We start from the raw sequence: 22,652 nt of genomic DNA on the forward strand, positions 1-22,652 counted from the left end.
GGATTGCTTGAGCCCGAGTTATTTCTTGCCAGGACCACTCTGCACAGGGTGAGGGTGCTGGCAGTGGCTGCTGCAGCATCACACCATCCCTGTGCCAGTCCTGCCCCTCGGGCTGCTCCCAAGCTTCAGCTGCCAAGCAGCAGCACCAGTTCAGCCAAGAGCAACAACCTTCCCCACTCCTCAAGCAATCCATAAGGGACATAGTGCCTTTTTTCTGTCCATCTGTGCTGTGGGAAACTCAGGTAAGTGAATCTTTACACATAGAAACAGTGCCACTTATGCCCCATCCTTCCCTTCTCACACTCCTTTGAAAAAACACCGATAACTGCAAATCAAAACCATTTTTAAGCAAAACACAGATGAGCTCCAGCAGGAACATGGCACTGACCCATCTATCTTTTGGAACTTACAATGTCAGACATCCTTAGATGTTTCAGTACAGTGTCAGGACTGTCAGCCCCATTTTTCATGGGCTTGTTTAAATCCACCCTCCTGGCTAAAGCCCCCTGGAGGCACAGGACACTGGCTCCAGCTCCCACTGGAGCACACATGAACCCCATCAGCACCTCTGTGAGCCCAGCCTAACCAGGCTTCAAGGTGCTGTTTACTCCAGACACCTTGAAAACACCTCAATGCTTCCAGATGTTTGGCATCCACTTTCCTCCAAGTTTGGATGGCTGGGTTTGAGCCTTTGCTGCTGACACACATGGCAAAAAAAGTCAGTCCTGCCTCTTCCCAGAGCAGGACCAATTCCTCTGAGGACACTCCCAGGTGGACACACCACTGCAGCCATCAGCTTCTTGGTGGCTTTCAAAACTGCACTGTTCAGCTTAACTTGCAGGCCCTTTCAGTGAAAGCTGAGAGGCAAAGCCTCAGAACAAAACTCCTACTGGACTGTATGACAGGAGTATCAGGGCACCCCATTTATTAGATATTCATATAGGTCAGAGAATCCCCAGGAAAGAAAGACACTGAGACTCAATGGCAAGGGAAGAGTTTGTACCTTATTAGATACATAAAAATCAAGCTTCAAACTCTGCTTCTCATAGAGGCACACAGAAAATTGAGAACAGCTCAGAGGAGTCTGCATGGAATGGGGGGGGGGTGTTCCCCCTGGCTCTGCCCATTCTCACATGGCACAACATGAGACCAGTGAGATACATAAGGACTCCAGGTTATGGAGGTTTTGATTAAAAAAAAAAAACAAAAAAAAAACAGAAACCCAGCAAATTATTCCACAAAGGAACAGCAAGTGCCTTTCTTAAAAGGAAACTGTAATAGCTGTTGTTTTTAGCAGCAGATACATACAGCACAGAACTCCCTTTCTGTCCAGGTGCCTCCTGTGAAACATCCAAACATCCTCTGGCAGAACATACAGAATGTGTTCCTAATACTATGTCTTTAAAAAGTGACTTCAGGAAACAGCACAAGTTCCTTTTAAATCTGTTTTATAAGAAGGATACCAATGTACATTTTAGTAATTTTATTTCATTTTCCCCAAAAGGGAACCAAAGGCAGAGAGGTGTTGTGACATACATCACACTGTTCTCATGGGGAAATCAACTTGCAAATGTTATTTTACCACTCTATAAAAATACACACAGGAGTGTGAGAAAAGCAAAGGAGTTCAGAGTGGCTGTCATGGAGGAAATATGTTAAGTACAGTCAGGTTTTTTTCCCCTAAAAACTGTGGCTCGTTGTGTTCCAGAGAACCAGTCTTTCATAGCCACATGCCACAGGAACAGAAACTTAAGTGGTGGCTTCCTCTGAGCATGTACACACACAAGTGTTAGTGAAGAACTGCTCCCATGGGAGAGATGTGAGCGACACAGCCCCGTTCACACCACACAGGAAAGAAGATATGCACTCAGGTTCATTGTCTCAGCTTCCCTCCAGACTCCTGTCAGCTGGCTCCATCCCATCCAGGCAGCTCTGAAAAGAGTCTGTAGTTCTATAAAGAAGTCACGTTGTAGGATCAAGAGATTTACCCTGTGTTAGGTGAGGAGAAACGACAGCCAAGAGGAACAACCTTCCCACTTCTCAAGCAATCTGTAACTGACCCGGTTCCTTTCTCTGTCCCACGTGCTGTGGGAAACTGAAAGTGCCTGTCACAGGTAGAGACAGTTTCCTTTTAAAAATATTAAGGACACATTATTTAATCTTTATCAACTTTTATCTTTAAGAACTTCCTGGAAAGTTACTGTGAAAAATGAAAGTGCTCCTGTGTGAGACCAATGTGCAATGTCCTTGCTGCTTTCTCAGGATTCCTTCCCTTAGCAGATGCGTGTTAAGATGACAACGAGGCCATTGTCAGCCTGGAACAAGGCAGGCAGACACTGGGCAATGTTTTATGTCCAATCATAAAACATGGAATTAGCAAAAAATACCCTATAGTTCAGATGTGGCAGGTGTGGTCTCTGGGGTGGGTCTATATCCCGATGGCCTGCAGCACTCGCTTCTCGTTGTCGTTGAGGTGGTCAGAGAACATGGCATAGCAGGGCTGCTGTGCAAACTGGCACAGGAAGTCTGTGAGATAGGCCTGGGAGGGACAGAAACACCCTGTCAGCACCACCCTCCTGGGAAATGCTGCTGCTCCCCGAGTCAGGAGACATCCCAACATGCACCAAGTGAGACCCCGGGACTGCAGGGAACAGAAAGGAGTGGTGCAGGAGGAGGAGTGGAATCAGAGGGATGGGTTGGAGCAGAGGAAAAAGGGTGGGAACAGAGGGAAGGGCCCATCAACAGCTGCAGGTGGTGGGGAAAGCAGGAGCAAAGGGTAACACAGGAGATGACTGGGTGGGAGCATCTCCAAATGGAGTATGAAATTCTGCCATATTGACTCTCCAACCTACTCCTGACTTCTGCCAGTAGCTGTGAAGCTCACAGGTAAAAAAGTCTCATTTTCCTCTGTTCAAAGAGTTTTGTTCATTCACATGTCCATGTTATAGATATTAATGATAAGGAAAAATAGCTCCAGAAATTCTTGGGACAACTGGCCCTTTCCAAAGTAATTTCAATTAACAGAGTGCCTTATAGATGACAATGAATAATTACTGTTTCCAGTGCTTACATATTTGTTGAAGTACAACATTTAAAAAATTAAAGTTTATAGAGAATGATTGGAATCTGATAAAACCCCTCATTCTAGAGCATCACCTGGAGATCTATTTGGTAAAGAGGGTCCTTTAATGCATCTGGATCATCCTCCTCATCATCTTCATAGTAATCTTCATCTGTCAGAGGCAAATCAGTAGGTTTTAACATCAAAAAGAGCAGACTATCTCAGGAAATTTTCTATTAAGCTACTGAAACCCAAGGATCCAATAGTTTCAGCACTGCTAGGAAAAAGAAAATTGCATCCAGAATATTTGCTCCTTTAGGTCACGTGATAGAAACCACTGAAGCCCAGAATCAGGATCAGTGGAGGCTCGAGGAACACACAGGTGAGCCAAGCACACATAGGACACTCACAGGCAGGTTTGGGAACTCCATGCACCAGGATCTACTGCTTTAATCCCATGTGAGGGTGGCACTTTGCCAGTTCTGAGCTAATGTGAGCAGTGTCCCTCACTGTTTCCCTGTAAAGTTCTCCCTTCTGAGGCTACATGAGGCTCAGAACCAAGGCATCTGCTCATCTCTGTATGCAGCACTTGTTCCTCAAGGTGGCTCCACAAACGAGCTCACCCATCCCTAGGACACTGTCACACCTGCACCTCTGAGCAGCAAGTTTCTCTCTAGAAGAAATACCTGCAGGAACCTGCCAGGTGTGAAGCCTGTGCAGCATGTGAACTCCCAGGTGATGTTATTTCTAATGCAGCAATTTAATCACCATGTTGCTCAAAGCCATGGCTTCTCCAGAGGATCCTTATTCACAATCCCAGAGCAGAATTCTTTCTCCGTGCCTGCAGCTCTTGTTTTGCTGCTGGCAAGGGAAGGAAACTTTAACTAGGATGTCACCTACTTGGTTATTGCTTTGAAGATGGACTTTCAAGCTGTTACTCACCATACTTGTTTGTGGAAAGAATATCTGATAAGAACTGTCCTGCTAAGCCCTCATCTTCATCCTCGTCTTCTTCCTGATCCTCCCACATATCATTGGAATCATCTGTTTAGAAAAAAAATACTAGAAATGATCCAAATCCAAGAGGTCCAGTCTGTGATCACTCTATAAGGGACTGGAATTTGTAGGAAAACACATCCCTGCATGTGTAGGTGGATGAACAGAAAGCCCTACATGTGGGAGTCCAGGGTTTTTCCCTGGCTCCTTTGGGGGTGCAAAAACCCCCCTGGCAGACCCCTCAGAGACCCCTGAGTGCTGCCCAGGAGCTGCAGGGGCTGGATTTGGCTCCTTGGGAGAATCTGCCCACATTGAGAGAAGAGACACAGAAAATAATGATGAGTAGAGTGTGAATTAGAATGCTAGAACGTAGATAAATAGGTTTTCTTGAATATTTATGATTAGGGACACATGGACATGATGGAGAATTTGGGGGGTGGACACCTTTTCCTCCTTCTTCTCCATGTCATCCATGTTGGGTGACACGTTGGCACTCTTGGATTGGTTGGGGTCAGGGCTGGACTATTTAATAAAATGGTATTGTATTGGTAAAATTTTGTAAACATGTAATACGTAGTACTAACTATATAAGATAAGCCCTGCCTTCGCCTGGCAGATCCCACCATGGATGCCAGGCTGAGCAGACCCTGCTGGCCAGGCAAAAGGTGCCTGAGATAAGAAATAATAAACAATCCTTGGAAAAAGAGAAAACCGTCTCTGGCAGTCTCTCTCCGGCGGCTTCGGGGAAAACCAGGGTTGGAACCACCTTCGTGTCCCTCTGGGGTGATCTCGGGGCAAAGGAGGAACCCCAGACTGGGACACTACACTCCTCCTTATCCTTTTGGAATGATTCCAGAACTGGAGCCAAGCAAAGGGCAACGACAGCAACAGATACTTGAGGTAGGAAGAAAAGCAAACCAGATTCCCAGGAAAGGGTAATTTTATTCACACATGGTCAGATCCCATCTTCAAAACTAGCTCAGAAGAATTTTTAGGTCTAAGGATATACAACACTGACTGATCTTATTCTCCCATTTTATTTATTTTTACCTGGAAGAGATTGGTAGCCCTTAAGTATTGCACAGGGAAGGAAAAGATGCTGTGCTAGTGAAGAACTGTACAACAAAACAAGAGAACTGGAGAGGGATTTTGAGAAAGAGGAATGGCTTCCCACTGGCAGAGGGCAGGGTTAGATGGGATATTGGGAAGGAATTGTTCCCTGTGAGGGTGGGCAGGCCCTGGCACAGAGTGGTCAAGAAGCTGTGGCTGCCCCTGAATCCATGGAAGTGCCCAAGGCCAGGCTGAACAGGGCTTGGAGCAACCTGGGACAGTGGAAAGTGTCCTTGCCCAGGGCAGAGGGTGGAACAGGATGAGCTTTAAGGTCCTTTCCAACCCAAACCAGTTGGGATTCTGTGATTCTATGAGCTTATTATCTGGATCACTATTCAAGTTTTGTACCTACAGGTACACTTTACTGTCACAAAGTTCCTATACCATAAATGCTTCTCAAGAGAAGATCAAGGATGTTTAAAGCATGCAAAGAGAAAAAGCAAACCCAGTATTTTACCTTGGCCCCAATCTGCAGTTGTCTGTCTAGATGCATTTACTTCCATGGCATTAGAGAGTTCATTTATTATTAATTTTAAGATTTTTACTAACAAAGGAATGTTTGTCCAGCGCTCAGGATCTGTAAGAGAAAAAATACACATATTCAAGTTGCTTTGAATTAAAAGTTATAAAACAGGCCCTTTTTTGTTGAGGTGGGGTTTTTTTGTTAGGGAGATTGGGAGGGAAAAACAACTGATATAAACCCTCCAAATCTTCTTTCCATATACCCTCAGAGCTACATTCCCAAAGATCTCAATGCAATATCAACCTTGCATATTCTGAGTGAAGAGGAGGCAGGGAGAAAATCTTCACAGCTGAAAGAATGTGTGACTCCACTCCTGCAGGCTGCTTAATGGAGTCAGCTGGAGTCAACCTCTCTTTCCTGAAGTCCATTTGCACATGCACCAATGCTTACATGTAAATGAGCAGTGCAGTACTCCCAGGCATGGCTCTGCCCCTTCACTGTAAGCTCCAACTTTCCTTTAGTAGTGTTCATGGAGGGCTTAAGTATTCCACAGGGACAGCTAGACAGTGTATTTGCTCTTCATTACAAAAGTAAAGATCCTACCAAATAAAGAATCTGGGAGCATTTGTTTTAGCTCTTACTGATGTTAATACAAATCTTTGTTTAATTCAGATGCTGGCATTTGCCATTTTTCTGTCTGGCCTTCATTGGTTTGTTTTTTTTAATCCAAGAACAATCATGTAGCACATGATTTGTGACCATGCTCACCTCTTAAAATCTCTAGTGCTTGCCCCCATTCATCTCCTTAGCTGTCACCTTAGTCCTTCACTGCACCACTGCAGATCCCAAGCCCATGGCAGCTGAAGGCTCAAGGAGCACCTGTCTGGACAGGCTCCAGTTTGAATCTATACATCCTCCACATCCCATGGCACCACTGGGCACACAGGAGTTCTAGCACAGCAAGTGACCAAGGTTTGACTGAGGGCTGAGAACAGCAGCCCTCACATGGCCTCCCCCTGGAGCTCAGTCCTTGGGAAAAACTGCCCAGAGCTCTGCTCTCTCTGATTCAAAAGATTTATCTCAATAGCAATCTCCAGTCAAAGATTTTGGGTTCAACCTATTAAAAATAAGACACATCTTACCCAGGAGACTGGTCAAGCTTTCCTTAAAAGAAATCTCTAACTTGTTGAATCATTGCTTTTTGTGAAAGTGTCTCACTGAAAAAGACACCCCTTTGTTTTAAATCCCTGCATGCACTAAAGACATTTTCCTCTCAGAGAAGCTACCAGGCATCCAGAAGTATCAATTCTGTCTCATGGTGCAAAACAGCAGTGAAGAACTCCCCATCCCATAATTACTTCATCCAGTTATATTAAATCAGACATCAGGAGTCCTCCAAACCAGTCTTTGGTAGAATTAAAGTAAATAGATACAGATAAAAAGATCTATTAAGTACATGATGTATGAATTAGCTCTAAAAACCAACATGTACCTTCTGCAGAAACTATCTCCCACAGCTCTGTGTGATCTGCCAGACCTATCTGAGGCCTTTCATAGCATCTCCTTACAGAAAAAACCCTGTTAAACCCAGCAAAATGATCACTTACTTTTGGCTGACTTGGATCGTGTCCGAATTCCCTCATCCATATTAAATATTTCTTCTCCCTTCACCCGAATGTCCTGAAGTCTCTTGTCATCTGTGTTGATGCCATACTGCAGGAGCTTGCACAGTGCTACAGAGCTGGGAGCAGAGAATAGGAAAGTCAGAAATCAGAATCTCCCCAAACTGTCTGGCTTTCACAGCCCCTTTCTAACAGGAACACATCCCAGAGCAGACACCCAGATGCCTTTTCTTGTACATCTTGGCCAAGAACGAGCATGACAGAATTTGCCCATATCACCTGATATGTCAGCATCCAAAACTGGACTCAGTTCCCAACCTGCACAACAAGCTGGGAACTTGAGGAACTGGTCAAGCTTTGGAGTGAGCACCACCAACAGTACAGACATCTACCCATACATCAAAGGTTTCTCCAGGTCAGAAGGGCCACCAGGTTAAACGTGCCCCTGCAGCATCACGTGCACATGAAGATGGAATTAAGAGGAAAGCAGTGGCAATAAAGCAGTAATTTGGCTGATTGACAGCAATGATCTGCCCCCTTTCTCCAGTCTGTGTTCATTTTCACTTCTGGCCCTTCATGGCTCTGCTCTACTCACACCTTCCAGCTTGCTCCTCTCCTTTACATGTTCTTTCCATTTCTGATACTCACATTTCTACTCCACACTTCAAACCTTCTCCAGTTCAATGCTGTTTTCAAGCACATTGAGGATGATACTGACCACAGGTCAAGGTTGACAATCTATGCTTGCCACCTCCAAATCTCTCTCTCCTGGCTCCACAAATCTCAAACTGAAGTTTTGGAGTTCTGTGGAACTGAATTTTTCTTGTTTTCACTTCTCATCCTCTCTTTCTCCCACACTACTATGGCTCTGAATTCTGCTGGTTTGGACCCAGGTCTTACCTGCTGCCCCAAGCTGCCCAAAGTTTTCCCATCATTTCATCAAGACCCAACAGCCACTTCTTCAACCTGTCCCCAGTGGATGGGGGCTGTGCACACAGGAGGTGTCAGCTGCCTTCAGGGTCCTTCTACTAACCCTGAACAAGAGGCTCTTCAGAGCAGGCCCTGCTTTTCCTCAGGACACAGAAACACCAAGTATTTACTAATGCATGGCAAATGTCACCACAATCAACCAAATCCAAGTGTTTAATACAGTGTGGAGCTCTGTAACACCACTTGTACACAAACATTTCTCATCTTGGACAACACAGCTCTAAATAACCACTTTTAACCTGGTACTTCTGGTCAGCCTTGGCTTTTCCCTGTGCCCCATAAGCCTCAAGAGACCCTGCAGATAGGCCTGCACTGTCAAAACTGGGGATAAACTACCAGGCTTAATGATGAAACCAACAAAGTGTGACCAAAAAGAGCACTGGGTCCCCAAATCTGCTGCTTGTCCTTCAAGATTATTCACTAACTTCCATTTTGAACCTGCTTTTTCTCATTATTTATTTCACAGTCTATTTGACTGCCCATAGCAATAACATAATAACACACACTAAGAAGTGAGTTAATAGCTGGTGAGATCCCTAAGAGTGGTCTGTGAGGCTTCATGATTCCAGAAAATCTAATTCAGCAGCTGTGACAAAATTTGAATGAACACAGAGCATCCCATGCTTTGGAATACAGCACTCAGCCTCCACCACAACACAAACGTGCTTCTACAGCAAAAGGGAGAGAACACTGTTGCAATTAATTCTTGATTGACTTTTAGTAGATAAATAAATCAACAAGAAATCACCAAATTCTCTTAGGAAACTCTCTACAACACCCTGGAACTCTACAGCAGTCTACAAAGGCAATTCCATGTGTGGAAGCCCTTTTCATCACATTCACAGCTCAATTCCAAAAGCAGCCCCATATTTGCAGGAGACACCCCCTTCCCTCTCTGTCTCTGCTCCAGCACAGGAGCAAGAGGCAGCAGGAGCACTGATGAGGAAGATCAGAGCTTGCTCCAGTTACCACAGCTCTCCTGAGCAGATCTGACAGCACAGGGAGCAGCAATTCTGCCCAACACTGGCACACACTGCTCCCATCTGAGCCAGCTCCCCTCCCCTCAGCCAGCACTCAATGGCAGTGGGGTGAGGGCAGCTAAAGGGAGTTCCTTGGCTCCCACCTGACTTTGCCTTCATACTGCCCATAGAAGAGGTGCTGCCGGCTCATCCACTCGGCCATCACGAACTCCAGGGCGGGCTTGCCCGTGGGGCCAGGCAGGCTACACAGGAATTCCAGCAGTGGCTCCAGCTGGGAGTGAACCAAGTGAGCAAACACCATGATCAGGGACTGCAGGAGGAGAAAGGCAATGTTAGCTGTATGTAATTCAATAGCTGGAAATGTTTTATCAAATATTTAAGGAGCTGGAGTGAAGCTGTGCTAACTGAAGGAAGCTGAAGCTCCCTGCAGCAGTGAAGGCTGTGCTCACCAACCCCAGGAGGGGAAGGGAAAGAACAACTAGCTGCAAAACACTGAGCTACAAATGCAGGCAATAGACACCATCACATCATCACTCAGCAGCACCTTCCCAATTCTGAATGCATTTTGAACATGATTCTAGGGAAAGAACTGCAACTTTTGAAAAGGTTTTGTTACAACATGCAGTTTTACAATCTGACTGCTAAAGACCAGGGGCAGAAACATCTGCTGTGTGTGTCTAAGTGTCAGTCTCCCAGTCTGAGGGCATCTCTGTAGTCTTCCTCAGGGAAAATCTGCCTATCTCCAGAGGCCCATCTTCCAGGCTAACCCAGGGAGGAGATCCAGCATTGCAAAATGCTTGGCTATAAGGGCTGCATGGGACTGCTTCAGATTTAAATTTCCATATCTTTTAAATCCAAAACCAACAAAGTGAGAGCCATTCTATACAGTTATATCCAGGGGTAAAAAATCCTAAAGTAGGTGAGATCTGCTGACATTGAAATGACCATTGTGGCACCATATGCTGTCTTGAAAAAAGCACATTCAAAAATCAGAGAAATAAGAAAATGGTTAGAGCAAAGGGAATCTCAGCTGAGTGCTGCACTGGTGGCAGAGATAGGATCTTGCTCAGCAGAGCCAGCAGAATGTCTTCCCCCAGCTGCTACCAAGGAACCAGGGCAGTCAGCATGAGCTTTTATATTGAGGGCACAGACAAAAAAGACAGGAAAGAGAATGACGACCACTGGGAAAAAAATCACTCCAGAAAACTGTCACTACAAGTAGGTCAAGGCTAGAAGAGATGGTAATGCTCTTTGTCTGGTCTCTCACCTCACTCAGGCCAACTATGCCTCCCATCCATTAAAAGCTCATCTTGTCTCAAGTCTCAGGCATTTATCCTTGGAATACAGAAGAAATCCACTCAAACAGACATGCTGCCTTTGCCATAATTTCCTACTGAGGCAACTCCTATCCCTCCAAAGAGGGCTTGCAAGTACAAGAGCATGAGTGACTACTGAAGGTGCACTACAGCTTATCCAGGAGAATCTTGCTTACCCTGTAACCTGACAAAATATTTTGGACTTGAGGAACAGCATGGAGCTGTGCCACAGGAGGGCTAGTTTGGGTATTAGGAAAAGGTTCTTCTCTCAGAGGGTGGTCAGGCACTGAACAGGCTCCCCAGGGAATGGTCACACCCCCAAGGCTGCCAGAGCTCAAGGAATGTTAGGATAGAGTGGGATTCTTGGGGTATCCTGTGCAGAGCCAGGAGTTGGACTCAATGATTCCTTTGGGTCCCTTCTAACTCAGGAGATTCCATGATTCTCTGATCAGAGTAAGCATTTTCCTGACTGCTTCAAGAGGATACACAGATCCTCCAACTGCATGAGCCATAAATAAACAGGCACAAAATGAAAGAAAATCATGACAGTTTCTTCTCCTGGTGCTTCTCCTCACTCTCCTGGGTGCCAAGCCCGCTCACCTGCATCACACTGAGCGTCTCCGCTTGCTGCATTTTACTCAGGATGGCTCTCAGGATCTGGTCCAGATTCTCTCCCAGCTCACTCCCAGCTTTTGAAATTAAAGTGGAGACCAGCCTGCCCACGAAGGCAGCGGTGAACTCGGAGGTGCGTGGGTCCAGCAGCTGGCTCACCACCTGCATCACGTACCAGAGCCCATTGTGGCCCTGCTCGTCGTGCCACTGCGCGATCTGCTCCAGCGCCACCGACACGTAGGCGCGCAGGCACTCGCCACCGTTCTGCAGAGACAGGCAGGGGGAGGGCACGGGGAGACCCCCCTTCAGCACCCCAAACCCCCCTCAACCACATGGGAACAAGGGGAAAACTGGGAGACATCCCCTTCAGCACCCCAACCACATGGGAACAAGGGGAAAACTGGGAGACATCCCCTTCAGCACCCCAACCACATGGGAACAAGGGGAAAACTGGGAGACATCCCCTTCAGCACCCCAACCACACGGGAACAAGGGGAAAACTGGGAGACATCCCCTTCAGCACCCCAAACCCACCCTCAACCACATGGGAACAAGGGGAAAACTGGGAGACATCCCCTTCAGCACCCCAAACCCACCCTCAACCACATGGGAACAAGGGGAAAACTGGGAGACATCCCCTTCAGCACCCCAAACCCCCCCCAACCACATGAAAACAAGGGGAAAACGGGGATATGTCCCCTTCAGCACCCCAAACACACCCCTATCCACATGGAAACAAGGGGAAAACTGGTGGCACCTGGAAAAGATTTACAAGCAAGTTCTACAGATGCCAGCTCATTATCAAATACACTGCTCCTCACTGCCCAATCAGCAGCAATCAAGATAACTAATAAATACAACCACAAGCTCAAGTAGCTGCAGTTTTTGCCAATCTTGTTATCTAAGAAATTCAGAGTTTTTAACAAGTGAGAGATGAAGACAGAGAAGTGTGATGTCAACAAACTCAGCAGCTAAGCTGCAGTCCTTGTGAATTCTTCTTAGCTAAAGATCCAGCAAAGCAACCAATGTACAGGTTTGCAATCTCTCCCTGCTGGACTCCAGCTTGTTCTTACTGATCTGTTGTTTAGGAAAAGACCATATTCCCATGGTCTGTATTAACATGGCAAAAAGTAGCTGCCACTATGGAACTCCTTACACAAGGAATGAAACCCTTGTTACTCATATGCCAGCTAAGAGCTGGAATGAAAAGGCTCCCTGCACTTCCAGCCTCTAATGCTTTTTCCTCCTTGCTAGATTCTCCAAAGACACCAGACCATAGCCAAGCCTGCCAGCAAGCACAGCTCGGGCAGAACTGATGCTGGAGAAGATTCCCTGCTTTCCCTCCATCCCACAGCCAGCTCAATCAGAAAGGGTTTTGCCTTCTCCTTCCCTCCTAAATGAGTACAGCAAAAAGCTGCTAGAGGAAGAGGGCTGGGAGGGCTTTTGCTGTCCTGTGCCTGTGGATGTCCCTAAAGACAGCCCCACCATTACCAGGTATCATAAATGTTATGGGGGCAGAAAAGCATTACAGGTTTGTTTGGTTGCATGGGTTTGGGTTTTTTGGTGTTATTTGGCTTTGGTTGGTTGGTTTTTGTAACATGCTCCAGTGCACTAAAATAGAAAAAACATCGAGGCTGCTGCCTTTCTCACTGTAGTTCTCCACATTCAGTAATGATCAGGAAAAGTCACTGCAGGCCCTGAACAGCACTTTTATGGTAAACTGGAGGTAGCAGAGGCTCTGGGGGGCTGCTGATATAGCAATTGGCAAGTACAGCCTGGGCTTCCTCATAGGCTGCATCACCTCTCTTGGACTGGAACGGCCCTGCAATCCTCCCCCCACCCCACAGTGTCACCTGCCTCCCCCTCCCCACAGGGGTACCTGCATAGTAGCATTGTCATCTGTATTCAGGCTGCACTGTGCCACTGCAGGGAATGCCTGGCAGATGAGGAGCTGGGACAGAGGGGGTTTTGTATTCCTCACAACTGTGGTCAGTATATCAATAGAAGTCTGAAAGGAAAGCACAAACTCTCACAGCAGCAGCCACAGAACTTGAAGTCAGCACTACCCACCCCTGCTGCAAACATCAAAGGTCTGAACTGCAGGGATATGGCCACTGCAGCAACCACACCCTGAATTCCTGGTCTAGAATAATTTTTAAATGTGAGGACCCTGAAATCACATGCCCAAGCACCACTAGTGTGAGCTGTAGAAATTCCCAAGACAGTTCCTACATTAGGAGCAGTATCACCACTCAAACATGGCAAACAGATGCATGCTAATCTGAACAGCCAGAGAACTGGTCTAGCTGACCTGTTCCATTTTGGTTATATTGATTTAAGTTTATTTTAATCACCCATAAGCAATTGTTACAGTTGCAGATTATATGCATATTGATATGGATGCTTATGGGTTTAATTCCATACAAACACTCTAGACAGTCAATGCTTCATCTTTTATTAGGGCACCTGTATAATTTATCTCCAATTCATACATATGAATAAATCAGAAAAAGCCTTAGGAAGAAGTGCAAGGCAAAGTTGTATAGTCTGTTGGGAGAAGAGACTGCTTCTGCTGAAAGATGGCAATGTCACAGCAAAATGACTGGGGATGACTGATACTGTGGAGACTGGAAGAAGGCCAGAGGAGTAGTTTAAAGCAAACTTTTGGAAGCATCTCCCTGCACCCACAGTTTGCCTCTTCCCCCCAGAGAAACCTCCCCCAGTGACTGAAGCCATTGCTCCAAAGCACATCTACAGCAGCCTTTCTGCCCTGCAGAGCAGCCACCCCAGGTGTTACAGAACAGGAACATCTCCAGCCCAGCCCTGCCCCACTGAAGCACTTACTGCACACAGCCCTGCTGGGATCTTGTCAGCTGGGGCCTGCATGATGCTGACAAGGGTTGGGATCAGCCTCATCTGCATTGGACCCTGGCAGGCTTCTATTTGAGCTAGTTCCTTAAAAATATCCTGGGCAAGAGAAGCAACAACAGGATCTGGAGAGAGAAAGCACCATTTACTAAAACACACACACATCTCAATCTTTGCCACCACTGTTTTGGCTGGGCAAAGCAGCAAGTTTCCCCTCTACCTTTACCACAGGAATCAATGCTCACTCAGTGACCACTGTTAAGTTTTCAGCAGCAGGATTCAACAGCAAAACCAACTGTGCTTTGGGAGTGTAAGTGGAATGCATACCGTTGCTGTACTTGAGGAATATTGCAATGGTGAAGGGGCAGATCTTGTTCTCCATGCTGGCTGTAAATGCTGGGTCCACTGTGCACACAATGCACAGTGTCTCCATCACCAGGTTCAGCACCTCAGAGCTGAACTGAGTTGCCAAGTGGATCAGGCCATCAAGAATACTGGGAAGGAAAGGCTGCAACACATGGGTGCTCTCGGAGATCTTCAGCTGGTCACAGTAGCTAGATGAGAGATTCATGATATAAAAATACATTCCTAATATATTGAACTAACTTAAATATATTGCATTCTGAATCATACATAAGGGGTTGTTCCATCCTGTCCAATCTTATTCTTTAAGTGCACTCCTCTAGGACTTCTTCAGTCCACTACTGCTTGATCTCCCAGCAGCTCAGCAGGGAGGAGGAAAGCCTGCACCAGAAACCTTCCCTCCACATTCCACACGAAGCAGACTTGAGCCAAATCATGTTAGAAGCCTCTACTGCCCCTCAGTGACAGATCTCTCTTAAGAACTGCCCATCAATAGAGGAAATGAAACAAGTCCAGGACAGACACTGCTTACAAAGTGTTTCATTACCATGTTCTACAAGAGAGCTGGGTGCAATTTCAGAGATAACTAAGTCATAAATCTCTGACTTTATTTATTCATTAACATTTCAGTGCAAATAAGTGTTATTTGGAAGTGGTGAACAGTTAGGTTTCAGCAGATTTTTTTGGTGACTGTTTTCTTTGATTTTACACTAATGTTCATTTTTTACTTTAGAATGAGTACAGCAGAGCTTTCCATCTGACAAAAATGGGGCAAGAAAATCAAACCCCAAACACTCCAAAGGCTCCATAGGCCTGTATGGTGTCAGTCACCTTTATGACCAAACATGAATATTGTGGGTTTCATTCTTGTGCCTTCCAACACTACTAGTGCTGTTCCTCCCTGTGACCATATCCATCACAACACTTTACTGTACTGTAGCCAACCTTGCATCTCAATTCCATACTCCTCATTAGAGTTATTCTATTTTTAACCTGCTTGCTTATACTTTTTAAGCTGAAGTCTATTTCATTCAAAGCAAAGCCTCCCACAACCCAAAGAGAAAAGCCATTTGCACAAAGCAGTTGATGAGTGTGATTGATACCCTGTCCCTGGGGCTGTGGAGCAGCCCAGGGCTGGCTTACCCCCAGATGGCTCTGACTGCAGAGATCCGGACAGAGGGGGGCTGGGTTTCGTGCAAGCCGCTGACAGTGGCCTGCAGGAACTGCTGGATGAGCTCTGGAGACATGGCCACGGTGAAGCGGCTGGCGGCCCACAGAGCCCGGCCCAGGAGGAAAGGGGACACTGCAGCAAAGCAAACAACCTCAGTGCTTTCAGAACAAGCTTTAGGAGTATAAAACCACAGCTGCTTCCATCCACTGTTTAAAACCTTGTCATCCCAACAGAAAAACACTGAAATATGACACACAAGACTTTGCATGTGCCAGCATATAAAGAATTTTTGTTCATGGGCAGAATCCAGTTTATTCTTTTAGTTATTTCAAACAGTAAGTTCTCCTTTATTAAAAAACTTCCTTTAACTATTTACACTTGAATTTGTTTATCACTGAACAAAAGCAAAGGAAGAGAACAGAGGCTTTTCCAGTAATTCCCATTTATCCAGTTCAATATTCTGTCCCCAACTGAAGAAAACAGCAGCATCTTAGAGAGAAGAATTAGAATAACAGAGCTCATACCCAGGGACCTTTCACAAATTACATTACTAGTTTGCAGCCATCACCCTGCAGTTGCAGAACAGAATTCTGTGGTTCACCAGCACACAGAAGCAGTGGACATTCATTATCCACTCACCTGCTTGCACTCACCAAGGTATGATATATCTTTATCACACTTAATCCTGCTGCCTTTTCAAATTATAAATCTCCTTACCTATCTAGGCTGGCCTCAAAGTGATGATGCTCTCTGTTCCTCAGCATCTTTACTGCCATTATTTATGCTCCTGCAAGTACTAATTTTAAGATGAGGACATAAAACACTCTGTGCAAGAGAAGAGCTTTGTTTTTTAAGTCAGTATCATAAAACACAACATTTCTTTGCCTGTACCACTACTGACCATTAAATGGATATCCTTGGAGAGCCATCAACACAGACTCCTGGAGCCCTTCTAGGGCACAGCAGCTCATTTACAACCCAATGCCACACATGCAAATGAATGTAAATGCATGTAAATTGCTGAGGTTGGTTTCTTACATACATTGCACACTATACACTTTGTACACTAGTTCTTCACCCAGCATTAAAATAAAGAAAAGAAAAAAATCCTTCTTTGTAATGGGCTAAATAAGTGTTTCTTTGATGAAAAAAAGAATGAAAAAGGAACCCAGGAATCAGTTTTTTCTACATTGACACTCAATGTGGACTCATCAATGATGCTCACATTGCCTTTAACTTCTAAAACACTAATTTGCAAGGACTTTTGAGGTCTGACTTCCAACAATTCCTCTGGTTTTCTTGCACACTGATGTATGATAACACAGAGAGCAAAATCCTGCTGAGTTCACAATAACAGAATCCCATTTAGCCAGGAGCATTATTTGAATTCATGTGCTACAACTAGTGTCAGCCTCAGCATAAAACAAATGGGATGACATGGTGCAGCAGGAATTCTGAAGCAGTTAAACAGTCACTGCTGGTGACTGTTCCAGGAACAGACACAAGACATCAGAACAGCTATTTTCCACCCAGCTCCCTGAGCCCTACAAGCTCATGCATCCAGCCAGCAATGAGATCCAGCTGAAAGCACATTCCCACATATAAAGGACTTACACTGGAACCAGGAGCACATGGAAACTCATGAGATTTACTTTTTTCACATCAGCAAGGTGCACAAGTGCATTTCCCAATACCTCATGCACACATCAACCTGACTGATTCATCAGAGACTCCCAGTGTCTGGCACCCAGCAGTTATTCCCTGGGATGCAGGGTCCCACATACCTGAAAGGTTGAGATCTGCCAGGACCACATTTGTCAGGAAGCCATGCATATCAAAGTGTATTCTCCCATTCTTCACACTGTCTGTAATTATTGACTTGACTGAGCCCAGGGCCAGCATACAGGCTTCATGTATTTTCCACCTGCAAAATAGTTCAGATGCCTTAGACTTTTTCCTCCATCATTACTCAAGAAATAAATATATATTCTAAAGTGAAGTCATAAGTAAATTTTGGTCTAAGCTACCATAACTATTTCCTTGATCCCATAATGGAATTTAAAAAAGCCTTCAAAGAGATTAACATTCACAAACTGCAAGATGAGGGCTTGGAAACTCCCTCAGAATGGGCAGCACTCTCAGTCACTTCCTAAAATATTGGTGGAATAGTTGTTACTTGTACCAGTTTTGTTCTTATAATAAAAAAGAACCTCTCCCATGAAAACTTGTGTTCCAGCCATGTCTTCATAATTTATGTGCAGAAGCACTGGAATACCCAATACATTAAAGGTTTAAAAACATCTAATTTTGCATTAACATTTTGTTAATTATAATGATATAGAATTATGTGTAAATACACTTCTCCTTGTTTGATTTGTGAAGCCAAGAATCTACTTTACAGCTTCTCACAACTGAGGCCTAATGGGGACCTAATGTCTGATTTTGCACCCATTCTGTTGCTGCTCATTATCATAGGGGCTACTCTGACCCTAACATTCAAAATAAACATAAACACTGAACCAATGCACTGGAAAACCTGCTGTGGACCAGCAACCAGGTACTCCTGCAGTGGAGTTTTCATCTTCTATTCCCAAATAACATTAAAAACTGCAAGTCTGAAGTTCTAAAATTGAACACAAACATCTGCATACAACACCACTCTTCCTGACATCAAGTAAAAAAAAAAAAAAAACCCACATATATATGTTTCTGACATTTTTATCCCAATTAACTGAACACAAAATATTGCCAGTTTCTCTTCTGATTTTGGATAAATTATTATAACTTCCCATGAGATGTTTTAAAGAACATGAAGCTCAGAAGGGAGGGAGCCTTGGCACATATAGCTTGTGCTAGGAGCTGCCCAAAGTACTCCACACAAAGATTTCACCATCTGGCTCAAGAATTGCTGCACTTTCTTCTGCATCTTCTAAGCAGAGTTTTCCCATCCCATCCTTGCCCATCAGTGCAATGTGCTGCAGGCCTGGTGCCTGCAGAGCTGCAGTGAGTGAGCCCACCCAGCCCCTCACCAGTGCTCAGCGCCGCTGGTTTTTGCCTGCTCAGCCTCCTGCAAATGCCTCGTAGCTGCTGCAGCCAGAGCAGTTGCACTCTCGTTCTGGAAATCAGCAGCCACAGCCTGTGCACAAGGAAACAGTAACACTCGTTTGTATAGACTGTTAAAAGTTGGCTTTTTCTCTAAATGCCCTCCCTGAAGGCAGGTTTGATACTTGTTATTACTATTTCAGTATCTAAATGTGGAACTCATTTCATACCAGCAGCAGATCCTGAGCAGCAATTCTCACTGTGTAGGAAAATGTGTCATCATCTTCATCCTCCACAAACTGCTGCGGATTTGCAGTCCAAACTTTTATCTAGAGGAGACAAAAAGGATAGGGCAGCTGAGAATTCAGGACATCATGGGTAAAAGGCAGATTTTCTGTTCCCTGTTTTGGAAAACTACTTTCAGAAATTTTCTCTGCCATAAGAAGTCTTCATCCTCAATTGATTTTTCTTCTATTCCATTGGAGAAGCCTTTGAAAAGAAGAAACTCTTTGTTCTGAGCTCATCTTGCTCATATGTCCCTCATTTGAGTTTGACAGAACTAATGACTGACCTGGAATCAATGCTGCACAGCTTATTTTTAGCTGAGGAATGGGAGAAGCAGATAAATCTTTTAACAGAGTGCTTGTTTTTATGCATGTCTACCTATACTAAAAGATGATGGTTGTCACACTTGAGAGCCAGGTGCTATGCAGAATTTCAGTACAAGCTATTTCACCCTACTAGCACAACATTTTTGCCCTCACAGAAAGCTGTTTGTTCCTTCCAGCATGATAACCCTCATTTTCACAGCACAATGCATCATGGAAGGATGAAGGAAGAAAGCCTGAAAGAGCTGAGGTTGTTCAGCCTGGAGAAGATTCCAGGAAGACCTTGTAATTGCCTTAAATAAAGCCCTTTTACCAGGGCCCCAGGACAGGGGGCAACAATTTTTAACTGACACATGGTATGTTTAGATTACAGAAGAAACTCCTTGCCAAGTGGGTGCTGAGACACTGGATTTGTTGCCCAGACAAGTTGTGGATGTCCCAGCAATCCCAGTGTCCAAGGCCAGGCTGGCTGGGGCTTGGAGCAATCAGGATAGTGGAAGGTGTCCCTGCCCAGGGCAGTGGGTGGAACAGCATGGGCCTTAAAGTCCCTTCAGACCCAAATCCTTCCATGATCTGTGATTCACTGCCCACCTTGTAGCATTTTGGAACCTCTTAGTGCTGCCACAGCAAAGTGATGAAACAGCCTGTTAGATTACAGCAGCTTCCACACACTGAACCTCTTCCCAGGACACTTGCTGGCTTCAATCTCTCATTTCCTTTGTTTTCTGCACAACACAAACATGCTCACCTGCTCCTCTGTGATCTGCATGTAAAGCAGGATGTAATAGATCAGGTCTGGCAGAGCCTTTTTCACAGTGCTCTTAAATTTGTTGTTTTCCAACAGGGCATGAACAAATTCAAATATGCTGAACACTAGATTTTCAAAGCCCAGAACTTCACCTGAACAAAGTGGAAAAAACAAAAAAGAACAGGACTGAATATGCCAAAATACAAAAAGGTACAAATGGATGTGAAAAGAATTACAAACTGTTAGCTTGTCTGAGCAGATATTTATTCATTCTACTGGACTAGCAAGTGCAGCAGCAGCCCCAGGAGGATTTCTGACCTCATCACTTTCTGCTGTCTTCCCACCACACACCCCTCATTAAAATTTATCAAGCTCAATCTAAAACCTATTTGATTTTTTTTTTGTATCACTACTTTTAACTCAAAACTGTTGCCAAACTCACCACTTGAACCATTAGAAAACTTAAATTGTGTGGCTGCATTGATCACAATCACAAGCAATTTGCAAAGAAGTTATGGACACCATTCTAACATGGTAAATGCAACTTTAGTACAATCTCCCATAGTGTTTCAGTCACTGTTTTAACAGCAATATTTAAGTAACTCTATTCCTCTTCAAATGTAGAAGTGCAAGTTCTTACCATCAGAATCCACAGGATCCTCCACCTCTTCTGTGTAATTTACTTCTGTTCTCACATAAGTGGATAATGTTAACGAAATGCATTTTTCTAAAGAACAACATCTATTTTGGAATTAATCTGTTCCTGTCTTAAAATTCCTGATAACTTTGGAAGGTTTTGTTCTTTACAAACCCTCTGATTTTGTGTAGAGTCCTGTGCTTCACAGAGACAATAACCCAGGAGCTCCTGGCTTTGTGCATTGCCCAAGTTTAAAGACCGCTTTCCACTGACCACTCACCTATCACTTCAGCACATCTTTAATCACTATTTGATTAACTGAGATCAAACTCACCAAAGTAACCCAAAACTTAATTTATGTTAACTCTGCAAGAACAAAAACGCTCAGACTCACTCTTTTCAGGGGATGTGAGCTAATCCAACACCTCACTGCTGCCCACGAGTGAGGAGCCACCCTATGATCCCACATCCTACCATAGGTTGGCTCTGCTCCCTACCAAGTTTCTCCACAAGCACCAGCCCTGGGAAATGGAAGAAAACTAAGAAGGGAGTAAGAAGAAAGAGTTTCTTTTGGGGATGGTGAACTGAAGATCCAACCAGAGGAAACACAAGGAAAAGAACACGACTCTCCCCCTTTTGCAAACAAAAGCCTATTTTGTCAGCTTAGATACCAGCAAGACTGCAATAGGAGTCAGGACAGAAAAGGGAGAAATACACCATCAAAAATCCAACAAATAGCTTCTCGTATTTTCACAGATTCACAAAATGGTTTGGGTTGGAAGGGATCTTAAAGACCATGTAGTTCCAATCCCCCTGCCATGGACAGGGACACCTTCCACTGTATTTCAACAGGAGTCTGAAAAAAAATATGGAGAGATTTGAGTTGTCAGTTTTCAAGTACTGGGCAATGCAACCACAGAACACTCTGCCACAGCTGGGTGTACAGTGGAGCACTGATAATTCAAATGGCAAATCAGCTTCTGTACAAGTGCATCAGTTCTGCTGCAGCAAGGGGTACTGCTGGTTCCCTTCTCCTGAAGTCTTTACACTGTGACCAGCATCCTTTTAAGAAGACAATTTTTACCAAAAAGTACCAGAAACAATGCAGAGCTCATGGCAGTTCTACAGGGCACATGCATCAATCAGCATACATTTTAAGCTAAAAGAAACTTAATGGAGTGCCTGGAAGTAAGAGAAAGATTCTGTTTTGTCTGGCAGGGCAGAGCACTCCCTGTATTGTGCTTCTCCAGCAGTCAGGTCATTACTGGGTATGAGACTGAGTTTTCTTGTTCAGTTCCAGTTAAACTCATTCACCACCAAGGATATAAAGCAGCACTTTCTGTAAGGGTGTTCCAGACGATGGGCAGGATCTGCTGCATTGATGAAATCATGTGCTTTGGGTAGTTTTTCACAAGTGCTGTCACAGCCTGGAACCAAAAAGAGTATCAGTCAAAAGTGAAACTGAGAAAGCCATCAACACACTCAAATCACAGGCTGATGCTTCATTAATAACTGAGATCATCCAAAGTCTTCCTGTCACCCAGGTTGCCCCTCTCTCCTGACACACAATCCTTCTCTTGCTCAAACACTGACCAGCACGTCTTTCTTCGTGTTTCCTCTTTTGCAGGGAAGCAAAGGGATAACACAAGATGTGGCACTCTGAAGACAATGCCATAATGCAGTGGTAAGATAATGACTCAAATCCAAACAACATCACTGTGCAGTATCTGGATACAATTATCATAGAAGTGTTTTGTCCCAGAAAAAGAATTCTAATGTCAAGTCACACCAGACTACTGCCCATTTTCCATGCTTCTACTCATGCAAGGAACACATCCACTGCAGACCCAGGGAGTATCTGGAGAAGCAAACACCCACCCAGATTAATTCCCTTCCCATTTTGGCAGCAGACACTGGTGGCTGTGCCAGCCCAGCACAGGGGCTGCTCTGGGAGCAGCTTAGCAGCTCCACAGGGGATCGTGCCTGGACTTTCATGAAGCTCATTATCCTCACTTAGGGGAGCCCTTCCACTGACACTTGTCAAAAGTCTTTTGGGACCCTCCAG

General features: G+C 44.8%; 1 protein-coding gene across 2 annotated transcripts in view; it reads right to left on the reverse strand.

The window, feature by feature from the left end:
• Positions 1–1,431: 1,431 nt before the first annotated feature.
• Positions 1,432–22,652, reverse strand: part of IPO9 (importin 9) — a 39,608-nt gene continuing 18,387 nt past the window's right edge. For both annotated transcript variants that reach the window (XM_079327114.1, XM_079327115.1), the window contains exons 8-24: positions 21,914–22,014; positions 20,591–20,649; positions 19,951–20,102; positions 18,825–18,923; positions 18,582–18,688; positions 17,337–17,476; positions 15,525–15,684; positions 14,346–14,572; positions 13,995–14,143; positions 13,030–13,158; positions 11,139–11,414; positions 9,366–9,532; positions 7,238–7,371; positions 5,625–5,744; positions 4,004–4,105; positions 3,157–3,233; positions 1,432–2,539 (exon numbers count right to left, since the gene is read on the reverse strand). In XM_079327114.1, coding sequence (XP_079183240.1) covers positions 2,429–2,539; positions 3,157–3,233; positions 4,004–4,105; positions 5,625–5,744; positions 7,238–7,371; positions 9,366–9,532; positions 11,139–11,414; positions 13,030–13,158; positions 13,995–14,143; positions 14,346–14,572; positions 15,525–15,684; positions 17,337–17,476; positions 18,582–18,688; positions 18,825–18,923; positions 19,951–20,102; positions 20,591–20,649; positions 21,914–22,014 — 2,310 coding nt within the window. In that variant the 3' untranslated portion in view covers positions 1,432–2,428. The remainder of the gene's footprint in view (positions 2,540–3,156; positions 3,234–4,003; positions 4,106–5,624; positions 5,745–7,237; positions 7,372–9,365; positions 9,533–11,138; positions 11,415–13,029; positions 13,159–13,994; positions 14,144–14,345; positions 14,573–15,524; positions 15,685–17,336; positions 17,477–18,581; positions 18,689–18,824; positions 18,924–19,950; positions 20,103–20,590; positions 20,650–21,913; positions 22,015–22,652) is intronic.

The sequence above is a fragment of the Erithacus rubecula genome, assembly GCF_903797595.1.
Source record: "Erithacus rubecula genome assembly, chromosome: 26".
NCBI lineage: Eukaryota > Metazoa > Chordata > Aves > Passeriformes > Muscicapidae > Erithacus > Erithacus rubecula.